This window comes from Manduca sexta, unplaced genomic scaffold (assembly GCF_014839805.1).
Source record: "Manduca sexta isolate Smith_Timp_Sample1 unplaced genomic scaffold, JHU_Msex_v1.0 HiC_scaffold_1711, whole genome shotgun sequence".
In the NCBI taxonomy this organism is placed as follows: domain Eukaryota; kingdom Metazoa; phylum Arthropoda; class Insecta; order Lepidoptera; family Sphingidae; genus Manduca; species Manduca sexta.
In genome coordinates, this window is record NW_023592603.1 from 1 (window position 1) to 13406 (window position 13406).

At 32.2% G+C, this 13406-nt stretch overlaps 1 protein-coding gene across 1 annotated transcript; it reads left to right on the forward strand.

Annotated features, from left to right (window-relative positions):
• Positions 1–1326: 1326 nt before the first annotated feature.
• Positions 1327–2411, forward strand: LOC119188552 (gonadotropin-releasing hormone receptor-like; the record flags this gene model as incomplete). Its single annotated transcript, XM_037445509.1, is given in 1 exon segment — positions 1327–2411. A coding segment is annotated over 1 exon segment (133 nt), but the record flags the coding sequence as incomplete, so codon positions are not given.
• Between the last annotated feature and the right edge of the window lie 10995 nt (positions 2412–13406).

Below are 13406 nucleotides of genomic sequence, written 5' to 3' on the forward strand. Positions count from 1 at the left end.
ACCATAGTCATAGTCCTATTGGTAAGTATTGCAAACATCCGTGGATAACAAAAACAACCATAGCTCTCGTATCTCAAATATCAGTAATAGTAAAGAATTTTGTGAGAGTGTTGTTTATTGTGTATGTTAGTGTCTTCGTATGGCCATTATTGGAGTTACATAAAATATCCATGTTCCATTGTATTTTTAGATTTTGATTAAAGGCAAACAAATAACGCCGTACCGTCGTGTCTAGAGGAAAAGGAAGTAACATATCGGCAATTAACTAAAGAAAAAAATATACTGCCAGTGTTGATACTGTGTAACAAAAACATTTGCATATTTATCATCGAATCTTAAAAACGTTTAACAAAAAATTGGGATGTATATACACATAAATATGATAAGGTTTAAGAAAATATTCGTTAGAATTCAAAGATAATTTCCTTGCAAGCTCACAGCGCATGAATGAAGTTTATCGTCCACCATTGTAGCTTCAAACCTTAGAAGTAATCACAAAAATATCGTCATCCCGCCAACCTACACTATAATGATCATATTAGATAAACGTACGAGTATAAAAAATGACCAGCCACAAAATACCTTCATTTCTTATTTATATAAAGTTATAAAGCATTTCCAGCAATATATTTTTACAGGAACCGCGAACCTCGATTAAAGTAATGTAAATATCATTAATTCGAAACAAATAATCATTGTATACATTTAGCAGTTACGTTTTGGTTCCATGGTGATTAATCACCACTGTTTATTACATAAACATTTTGTTAATTATAGTGGCCTGAAAATTACACCTGACATTTTTATATTGTCTGAAGATAATATAAATTATCGTTTTTTGTTTTAACCGTGACTAGATAGTTCTAGGGCCCGTATTTACAAAAGTTGCTTAGGTAAGAACGGAGCAATTTTGTGTTAATAAACCTATTTCCCCTATATCTCAGTGCTTTCGCCATGGCGGCCTTTGCAGTGCGTGCGTAGTGGCGCTGTTATTGGCTTATATTGAGATAAAATTTGCCTTAGTTGGCTGTAGATTAACGAAGCAGAGCAAAACTAAAAAATACTATAAAATGTTCCGTTTTATGCGTGCGGGCTCACTGTACGTTATCATAGTATTTTTGATTGGCTGAAACGTAATATTATTTGAACTAATGTACATAGAATAGAAAGGTACATTTTACTAAAGTCGACCTAATCTTAAATATTTTATTTAACTTAATTTTGATATTTACCCGGCATTAGAATGTAATTTATAGAACAATATTGCGAATTCTATAATTTTTTATACCAATCCGTAACTTCGTTATTAAAAGGCATTTTTTTCAGAGAATCAGGCGGTCATCATGCGTCACTGCTCAGGCGCGGAGACAACAACACATCATCAATCCGACTGACCACCATTCGCTCTTTGCGATCCTCGGCGAAATACTCAAATGGCCACAACATAAGTTTATTATAACCAGTGCGGAACAAAGTGGACAGAACTATACGCGAAGAGAGCTTCGCTCATAGCGATGTGACCACTGGAAGAATAGACTGTGCAGTGTGTTTGGAGAGGCAGAGACTAAGGAAACTAAATTACAGAGACTATTGTATATAAGTGGAAAACATGTGTGATATAAGTGATGGATGATAGAACGATAGAACTTAAGTTAGACTAAACGATAGTATAGAATAGTTGAGAATGTTAGGCTTTGAAAAATTGAATGTTTACAACGCAAGTGAAAATGTGAAGAATTCCAAAATGTTTTATTTTATTTGCTTACGTACTGTTACTGATAAAATATATCTGCTCGTGGCTCCTCCCGCGTGAATGTCTTTTGTAAGGAAAATAAGTATCGCAAATTATGTTAATTCAGTAGGTACTTAATATTGTTCCACACATCCAAATCTAATTTAATGTTTGTACATTAACTTATAACAAACATGTAAACATACATACGTCTTCACGAACTTACACAATTACAATGTCAGTAGGTAAGTTCCAAAACCGTAGATTCATACTGATAAACTCATTTACATAGCAAACACTGTGTACTTCGAGATCGAAATAAGGAACTGTTTGTCAATTTTGAAAATCAGAGTAGATTCAGACATAAATTCATTTTTGACGAATTATACTTAGGACTTATTTTCCAGGAATCGCTTCTAAAAAAAAACTTACTGGGTTTAGACTCAAGGACGATATTAGTATAACACTTTTAATAGCTTTAAATCTGTACAATAAAATCAAAGCGCTAACAATTCTGCATTCATCAAATCTAGTCAACTAAACTCCTAATAATTGCCTATATGTATTTACGTTTAATAATCACGCTAAGTATACATATTTTACAATTTTGTATATAAAAATTAATGTTTTGTAGTCGTTTGAGAATGTAAGAATAAAGAGATTAGTAGTTATTACATTATTTTTGGGTTTTATTTTATTTACCGTGGTTTAAATCAAAACCTTTGCAAAGGTAAGTACAGATTGTGGTTAGCTTCGGTATTTTTTGTGTATCTGACCACGGAGTCAACACCGGCGAAAACCTGCAAATGGGTTACAGGAATCCTTCAGCTTAGCAACTACAGGGCTCTGGAGGAAAGTTGGGAGGGGATATCTGGAGAAGAGAATGTGGGGAAAGGAAGAAGACAGGAAAGAAGAGAAGGCCAGAAATGTTCGCGAGCCCACATAGGCCTCAAAGTGTATTTATAACCATGAGGTATATAAAAAGAAAGCCCGGAGTTTCTTTCTGCCTTTCTTCTTCGGGTAGTCATCACTTAGGTAGCTAGTGAAAGGCTGGTAGGTTAGCTAGGTTAGGGCTCATGTCCTCGCCGGTGAGGATCGCGAAGCGTTATCCTTCTATTTCCCGCTACTTGTCAGCCCGAGCTGGTTACTTCGGTTTGTACCTTGTTTTTAATATAAATTTTATCCCTAATTTAAAATGTCCATAGTTATACAAGTAATTTTAATAGTTGTTTAGAAATAATAATAATTATTCTTAAGCTTTGTTTTGACGTATTATAAGTACATCTTTTTTCGCCTACGTGATAAATAAAGTATTTTATTTTATTTATTTTATTTATACACTGGACTGTATGTTTAGGGCCGCGACAAATGTCTTACCCGTGCATGAGCGTACATTCGGCATGGAAACAGCGCACAATAAATGCCTAGGAGGGGGTAAGTGGGTTAAGCTTTGAAGATCACATTGAGTATAAGTATTAAACTAAAATAATGTAGATTTCAAAAACCAGTTAAAAATATAATTTAATTTTATACATGGGTTAAAATAATAAAATCCAAAAAATAATAATTCTTTTCTATTTATTAAAGAGTTCCCATCTGCATCATCGAAGTGCAATGTCCTATACCAATAAAATGTCATCATCATCATCATCAAGCCTATATATTTATCCATTGCTGGATATAGACCTCCTCCATTACGCGCCATTTTACCCTGTCTTCAGCCTATCGCATCCAATTCTTGTCAGCGACCTTTCGCAGATCGTCACTCCACCTAGCTGGAGAATAAAATGTGTATGGGACCGTGTGAAAGTTATTCTAAATCGAATGCAAAAGAATCCTTTACATGTAACCACAGAGAAAAAAAATTGAAGATGAACAAATTGAATATCTCCTACTGTTAAAGTCGATTAAAATTGTAGGTATCCTAAGCCCAGAAACATCTTTATTATTGTGTAAAAGTTAAGTGGATGATTGAATGATAAAAATACTAATTCTTCTGCGCCACACGTTTATTTTGCTTACATTAACCGCTCGCATTTTTGAACACAAGAGTAACCAAAAAATTGCCGAAGTCTGGCTTTATGAGCATCAGTCTATTATTATACTGACGCTCAAGGTTCCTTTACTGGTGGTAAGTCTCATAGTGAGAGTCCACCTGGATAGGTATCACCGCAATATTTATTTCTGCCGCCAAGCAGCAGTTTGTAGTCACTATTGTGTTCTGGTTTAAAGGACATTGTAGCCAGTGTAATTACTGGATATAATAAGACTAAACATCTCATGTCTCGCGCAGTGGAATACCAAACAATACTTTGTAATTCAAGATGTTGGGTAATGGATGGTTTTTCTACTGTTTATGGGCAGTCGTATCGCTTACCATCAGATGAATGGCAAGCTCGTCTCGTCATTCAAAGTAATAAAAAAAGGTTACTTCATCGCATTTGATGATTGGTGGAATAGCGTCCACATACAATATCCATAATAGTCTAAATAAAACCTGAATGAAAGCTGGTTCAAGAAGAATATTGAACTCATGCAAGACGAATGGCATCGTTGAGCTACACTATTAAAGCAAATAGAAAGGTTGGAAAGCATTCAATTTAAAAATATTGAAATACATCATTGCAATTCTTTATTTAAATATTTCTTTAGCAATGTAAAACGGATATTGTATGAGGCATTTATACTAGCGTGCAATCCTGATACCAAAATTGAATGAAAATAAATCCTTAGGGGTGGTAAACAGTATTTACTATATGACTGCGCGAATGTGGTTTTTATTGATTTCATATAAGATACTTATAACTGATAGTTTCAACGGCATTACGTATATAAAACTTAAAAAAAAAACAAACAAACACACATCACAGATTTATCCGCGTAGAGACAGGTGCAACTAGAGCACCTACTTTTTGCATTGTGATGATCCCCACATCCCATGATGTGATAGGAGACGAACCCATCACCATGTCGGCCACAAATAGGGGCTCTGGCTAATACGGAGCAGAAAAACCAATATCACTTTGCCCGACTAGCGATTCGAACCCAGGACCTCAGAGCAATGTCGCACTGTGCACGCAAAACAACTATGCTATCGAGGCAATTAGAAACTAAAGAGTTGTTAATAAATACGAAAATCTTACTCATTAATTTGAAATTCAGATTGATATCAGTGTCTACAGAATAAAATTTAAGGTGATAGAGATCTGAACGTATTGCATTACCTGAGTACCTACCTACTTCATTTAATTTAAATTAAGTACCAAAATTAAATACTCACGTTGTGCAATTGACAAATAAAAAAAAAACACTAGTACATTATATTTTAGTATACTTTCCAGTAAGAAATATTTATTCATACATTCCAATAAAAAAAACAAGCGAAAGTTTACACTGCTTGTTTAATCTTTTATAGCCTGTTATAGATAAAATTATTTGCGCCCGATAGTGATAATAAATCGTCTAACCATGCGACCTCTGAAATCCGTTTTGAAATTTATACAAGTAATCTATGTAGGCAGCCGTGGCTTGTCTTTTTCGAGAGAAATAACAATGAACTGAGCAAATGTCTCTCAAACTAATGATCGGGGATTATTTATAGTTTAAGCAAATTCCGTACAATCAATAAAATCTTGTGGATCAAAAATTATTGTAAGAAAATTTCATTAAATGATAACTGAGATAGAAATTTAATAACGAATAAGTAATTATAATTATCGAATAACTTAATATGTCATTTAAGTCGATACACCTTCTAAATTTAAATATACTGAATTCTTATCATTTTGCTACACTATTTGACTTAGACCAATCTCTATTTAAGTTCCTTATAGTTAAAGGGTTAAATGACATGGTTTTATTTAAAAGTAATATAACAAGAAATTGAACTTTAAAACTAATTACGTCATCCCACCATTCAAAAGTCTGACAAAGGGAAAATTTCCTTGATCAAATAATCTGAGAAGTTTTGCACGTTAAATTAAATTTACCGTGACAGTCCTTGATTGGCTATTTACGGCTTCGACACTGAGGTTGCGGGGTTGTGACATTCACGTGACTCGTTCCTGGCCTGCTAATTACTATGCCAATGTATGTGACATGCCACAGAGAAACACCACATTTAGCTGGGCGTGGTGGTTTGCGCTAAGACGCACGACAGCGTAGTCTCAGTTGGTAATTTCTTAGGACTTTCCCTACATCAAGGCGGAGTATTAACGGGTTGCAATATTTTTAGGGACTTAATATTTTTCTGGAGCTTTTAGCTCTCCTGTCAGGTTTGTCTTTCTGTCTGTCTGAACGTGATAAATTTAAAACTATGAAACAGATTTAAATTAAATTTGATATGAAGATAGCTGGAGAACCTGGGGAGGATAGAGATATACTTTAATCTCAGAAAAATATATTCAAGCAGTCCAAGCCACGAGCAAAAGCTAGTAAATATTTAATAAAATCTTACATATTGGAAACTTTTTATCTTATTTAAGTATTTATTATTTTCCTATAAGTGTATATTATTCTGTACGTTTAAGAAAGTAAAAATATTTAAAAATGGTTATAGAAATACATCGTATAGTTTATAATAAAGGATCTGATGTCGTCATTAAAAAAGCGATCGTTGGCTCAGTAAAAATGTTCCAATATCGCATCATAATAGACAGAGACGAATGTGAAACAGGCTTGAGTGGCAGACGTCAAAAAATTCACCAAAGTTCATTCATAACACGGTAAATATGTAAAAAAATTCGGTTAACGGTATCTTACATCCTAAACATAATAATTTAAATGAATATGATGTTGATAAATATATATTTTAAATAAACATAATTTACATTAAAATTAACATTAATAATTGACAGACATGGTCGAAATTCCGTCGAATATATATGCTTTAAAAGAACTTTAATAATCGAAATAAAACTATTTTATCAGATTTAATCGCAGTCTTTTATGTAACAATTTTCTTAGCGAGAGAATAAAAAGAAAATGATAATATTAAAAACCCCAATAAAATCGGAAAAGTCTTATTTTGATGTCTAACATTCCCGTAAAAATAAGAAATCACTAACTTTAATAATATCATATTTCATACTTCGCCATTCGCGTATTTTTCGTAAAAAGGGGTTCAACGTTTTTACTTCACGTATCGTTTAAAATATATAGGTTATAATAGTTTGGTGGAATGGATAGTATATCACTTTGTAACGGTCAGACCAGAATAACATTAATTCACAAAGTAGATTTTTGGCAACACATTCAATCGCTTATGTTGCTTATGGTTCTTCCCAAAAATATGTTTTTTTTTTTTTTAATGTTTATGCTATATGTTAAATGTTGAAACAATTTTCAATATAAACCTTTTGAGTATCGGTAAGTTGTTCCTTACAGAAGAAATGCTCTGTATATTTATATTAAACGTAAAGATGACAAGTTGTTTTTATAAACACGCAAATTTATGAAAATGATTCTCATTTCAAAACTTACACTTAAATTTAAAAATGTATTATATTAAGAAACTACAGCATGTAAATATGGAAAAGTTATTAAGACAATATTTAAAATTTATGTCAGTTAAGAACAAAACTCTACGAGATTTAAGTATCATCAAATTGTGGAGAGTACGCTTAAATAATTAATGCCTCTATACGCCAATAAAGCAAATAATTATTTTCAATTGCGTTGTAGAAAAAGTTTAATTATTTTTAATAAAGATATCACTTCCTCGCACAAATCCGACAGGAAGTATAAGCGTTGCTTGACGCCAAAATGTCAACTCTTTTGCTTAAAGAGCTCATTATTGGTTGAGACATAATTATTCGGCAATACATAACACAATCCGTCCGTATATATGGAATCCGTAACAAACCTATAGACTCGTGTCATTATCAGTTCAATGGGAGACACTAATGAGGTAGACGACGCTCGTGTGTATCTGCAAAAATTTCGTGGAAAACTATTTATTATTTTTCCGACATAATTATTTTCTCGTTTCACAAATTGGAACAATCAACCAAAAACATCTTTTCGAGAGATTATGTTACTAACCGTTGTTACAAAACTATGGACTGAAATTTATCAGAATGACTTTTCGGAATAATTAAGGTTTTACAAAGAGTTGTGTATGGCAGGCAACATGCTTTTATTTAAGCAAACGAGTAAGTTAAATGCATGATGATAAGTGGCATCTGCCGCCCAAGGACTATAGCAATGCCACTAATATAGTTCTATTGTCTATCAAGAGGTAAGCAGTCTTTTTATCCTCATTTAATTAAGCACAAATCATAGCAGTCACGGAACACCAATGCAGGGAGTTCATGCCATAGTTTTCACGTGCGTGGTAAAATTTTAATTTACACAAAACCTTTAGGCATCTCTTATGACTTTTAAATTAGAATTTAGTTATTACTAGTCATAATATAAGACACGAGATTTGAATGTTTGTAGAATTTTATTTAATTTTACGAGGGTGGTAGCTACAACCTCAAATGCACATTTCCTATTCATTCCAACTCGTTAGAAGCTTTAAGTGCAAGTGAATGACTTGTTAAAAGAGTTTAGATGTTTATTCCTTTAAACTCTACAGGATGTTTGCAAATGCATCGCCCTTTAAAGAGACAAAAAACATGTCTAGACGAAAATAAGTTTTATGTGCAGTTAACTTTAATGTTTAAATTCATTAACCTTATTGCACGAACTATCCACTTAATAAGCGCAATAAGAAAGAGAGTATTGTCACCGACTAAACCGCCCTGAGACCAAATCGATAAATCATGCGGTTATTCTTGAAAACATCGTTTTTCATGTTTTACACTATATCTATTTAATTAAAACGCCTACAACGACTTAATAATTAACTAGGTTTTGTGTGCGATTGATGATGTAGCTACTCAAAGAGCGTTAATATACCATTATTTCCAATGGAACCAAATTACCGGGATAGAAATCTAAAACAAAAATCCTTCTTATACATTTTGTCACATGCTACTAAGATGAACTTGGTACATGATAATAATATCATGGTATTTTACACTTTACGATACTGGCATAAGGAAAAACTTTCTACTTTAATTTTACCCAGATTGTAAACTGGAAATTTCATCCTGTCTTCAAATGGGTATATTGAATGTCAATTCGTGAAAAATTGCTCCTTTTGAAATGGCATTTTTCAATAGAAAATGGCTTATTTCACACAAAAGTAATCAAACGAATCGAAGAAGCGTGCGATTGGAAATGTCTAGTACCTAACTTAATTTATAACTTCGTATATTTAATTTATATTTATAACATTAATTTATAAATAATTTACAACAATATAAAAATTGAGTTTTATAAGTATGAGGCACTATTTTCATTTTTATCATATAGCACTTTATATTATTGACTTTAAATGGCCGTTTAATCATGATCTTAGATTATTTACATTCAAAGGTAGAACATAGTGTCATGTGAATTAAGCATTAGCAACTGTTACATACTAGTGTGGTGTTTCTCGGTAACAAGTAGGTAGCGTCTAAGCGATGCCTAATTTAACCTATCTAAGCAACTTTTATTCCGAGAAAATATATGGCTGGGCTTTATTTCGAAAAACTTTTTCACATCCGCGAGCACAAGTTGTTGGAATAAAAATCACATAAAATTTGCAATTACAGATAATTTTACCTAATCTATAGAAATCATTTCTATAAACTCTATTCAGACGAAGAATTTAAATCATAATAACTAAGAGGGCCTGATCACAAGATTTAAGTATGTTTCATTTGACATTTAGCAGAATATTTTAAATCATAATAACTTCATCTATAAGGGCCTCTTTCACAAGTTTGAAGTATGTTTTATTTGTCAGTTATTGTATTAAACTGTTAATGTAGATAATACTAATTTTATTAAATTTTTTGGGAGCATATATAATATTTATACATTTTATTGAATCAGTTTATACATTTATGTGACCAGTAGCAGTCAAAAGTAGTGAAATAGATTCTAAGTTATAGAAAAGTTTCATACTAATTGAATTACCGATAGAGTTTGAAAATATCTGCCAAGTAGTCACAAAGTAGGGAATTATTAATTATTTCATTGTTAATTGTTATTTCTTTAGCTCTTCTGAGTAGCGACAGCAGGAGACTATGTAAATGCAGTGTAATAACGACATTTTGCAGCGCGAAGAAAATAATTTTCTTCTCCGATAGTTAAACAAGTTGTCTGATTATTATGCTACGTACTTGGTAGTGGTTTAACGAATATTCACTTTCGCGAATATTCACACCTTTTTATTATTCGCAGTAGCATTCGTAATATATATAGCTTCGCCAGGGTATCAAACTATATTCATAAGCAGAATTTTATCGAACTCACTTCAGTGATTCAGCCATGAAAGCGTAACAGATAGAATAACTTTTGCATTCATAATGTAAGTATTGAAGTATAGATGTTTATATTAATATTAATCTTATATCCAATGTAGTAAGTTACATTAGAAAGGCTGCTTATTATGAATCGACGACATCAGAAAACGATATTGTATTATTTCCTCCCAAAAATAATCTTACGAAAGCATTACGTCCGTAATAATAATGTACCGCGGTCCATATTTCTGTCACCCTGTTAATTAATGCATATTAATTAATACCAAGGTCTCTAACACCAATAACCTTACTAACTTTTTTGAACGTGACTTTTATTCTTACGATACGCCGAGAATATATTATGCACGCCAATTGCGCGTGACTGATCAGACTAAAGATCTGTCCCCATTACGAGCGTTCTGCGTTGACGATTTTGAATCACCTAGGATCGGTTGCCTTAATGCCTTATAATTATCTCATACCTACCCGGATCTGACTAAAAATGCCGTCTTAAATTTATGTGCCGCCATAAAATCGGCAGCGTAATTACTTCCTATTGTATCCAGGCCTTAAAGTGAGCAAGCTTAGAAGTCTCTAAGTTCTTATGAGATCGAGATAACAATAGATAAACAGGCAAAATCCTCTTTAAATTTATTCATAATTAAAACTTGGAATAAACAATTACTGTCGCCCAAAATTTTGCAAATTTTGTAGAGCTAAAACAAATTCATGAAAGTGATAAATAAATGTTCTGAAGTGCATAAATTTCTGACAGTTATAAATTGCAATAGCGATTTGCGATTTCACAAAGGAAAACATTCCAAACTTTGTTAGTAGACCGGATATTTTGGCAGTAAACCCAAAAATGTTCCACATTTTATCGATACTTCACTGAATTTGCTGGAAAGGTTTGCCAAAATCAAAAAGAAATATATTCACCAATTTACTTATACATTGTCAGAAATGTACGATAGTTTAGCAGATAGAAATTAAAGCCCGTATAAAACAAGTCCTAACTTGGCATCCAGTCCAAACAGTCAACGATGGGTTTAATGTAAATGTTGGTTGAATTGTATCCCAGCTCTTACTAATATAATATTATGTTCAATAAGTGAATAACTAGTATGTTATGCTAACTTTGAACTATTTTTGGCACAATGGCTCCACTGCATCTAATGGTAAATACATGTGACGATATACGATTATTATATTTCAATCGACATAATATCCTACCGGCCCATTAAAATTGAATATTAATTAAACCTTCATCTTTATAATCTGGTACTTTACAGGGTCATTTTGACATTGCGTTATAATTGAAACCGTATACTCTTCTTGACTTCTGATAACATTATGCCACAACTCATCCAAGAATAACGAACATTTTCATCAAATATTATAGAATTACTTTTCTGATTCTTTTATCACTTTGTAGTTTAGTGCAAGTATGGCCTGTGCGTAAGTGTATTTATGAATGGAAGTGTGATAATGCTGCGATAATTTATATAAAGAATAAAGTAAGTAGGGAGTTTAAAATTATAATTACTCTTATTGTTATTTATTTTGTGCGAAACACACGTTTTTCTCTTACATTTACGCTTCGAAGAACTTATTGGAAAATCGTATTTTCAAGAAGATAATTATGAATTTTCATTCAGTAACGCATTGTCAAAATGATCCTGTATACAATACTTAGGCAATGTATAATATACTTACAAAATTTAAGGTCTGAAATATTTGTTACACTTCGGCTAAATATGAGCTACTGAGAACGTTATAAAAATATAGGAATGGTGACGCCTGTGCCCTGACGGTAACGTCTATTTCACAATGACCTAACACTTTCCAATAGTCCCGCAGTTCCCTCGATAGGAAATTATTTTCGTAATTACCTTTTCCAAACGTCCTCTCGAATTCCGTACCATCCGATTGAACCGACATAATCTTTTGCAATTTATTTAGAAGGAAATTAATTGACTTATAAAACGAACCTGTTCAAAACGAAATTGTTTGTAGTCGAACTCATGGGAGAAAACTCTGTAGGTATTTACGGAAAATTTTGCTTATTTGTGATGTTTCCGCAATTTAGTTTTTAGATAAAATGCAATTTTAATATATGCATTACACGAAAAACAATATTATTCATATTATAACAAGGATGAAAATGAGCTCTGGTACTATATTGTAGCTTCTTTCTTAACTATCTCCAAAAAGCCACGAGTAAAGGCAACTTAATTTTTAAACGGCGTGGAAATTTTCTAAAGCTCAAGCGAAGCCGTTATAAAACTATAATGGTCATTAGTCTTATGAGTATTTTGCTCAGTGAATAATGGTGTTGGTTGTGTAATAGTTAAGTTTCTTTACTACTGTTTTCAGTCAGAGTCTTATTACACATTTGTTTTGTGTCCCAAATAAAATAAGGTTATGTCCATTCGAGTAATCTTATTGCAATAAATTAATATTAATCACATTTCATGACACTTTTACTCTTTGTGGTTAAAATGATTCTCCATAATGGCAACGACACGACCAATTTATTTTTGGCTTTCGTAAAATCTCATTTCAAATTCAGTGGCGAATCGCAATAAACAAAATTACTTTCTTACAAAGAACAAAATATGAAAATATTAATGTCAGCAACCGTTGTTTACTTACGTGTATGTCTTTTTAATCTGGTGTAGTACAAAGGACTGGAAAAGGATAAGTATGTTTGAGATACAAACAAAAATACCGCGTAATTTGTATGCGGTTGGAGCCTATTTCGGCCTAAAACGAATGGTTTGAGCGGAGTACCACCATTATTCATAGATGCTTTAGAATTCGAAGAGGCTTTTCCTTACAAAATGAATGTGAAACAGTTCTAAGCAATTCAGCTTTAAATTACTAGTAGATAAGTTAAACACAAAATATATATTATATTATAATATTACAATTTGTAGGTACTGACCTATTTGCTGCAAGAGCAAATAGGACGCCTTTCATAGAAATATTGTTCTGATTAGAACAATCGCGTCGTCGTGTTTAATGAGTTTGTTTTATTGTTAAATGTATTGACCTAGGACATGTTTAAATCCGGTAAGCCGTTTTTAGGTTTAGGTACTTCTAACAAACATACATTTACTTATTTAACTCATTAATTTAAAACAGTTTCATCATTAATCAAACTTACAAATCAATTCAAAGTATAACTAGTTGCTTATAATAATAAAACTCTATGAAATTCTAAAAAGTAAATAGATGAAAATTAAGTTTATAATTTCGTAGCAATTGATTAATTATTCCGATGTATATTGAACAACTAGTACCTTAATCAAGGGTAAGTCTATAATTTC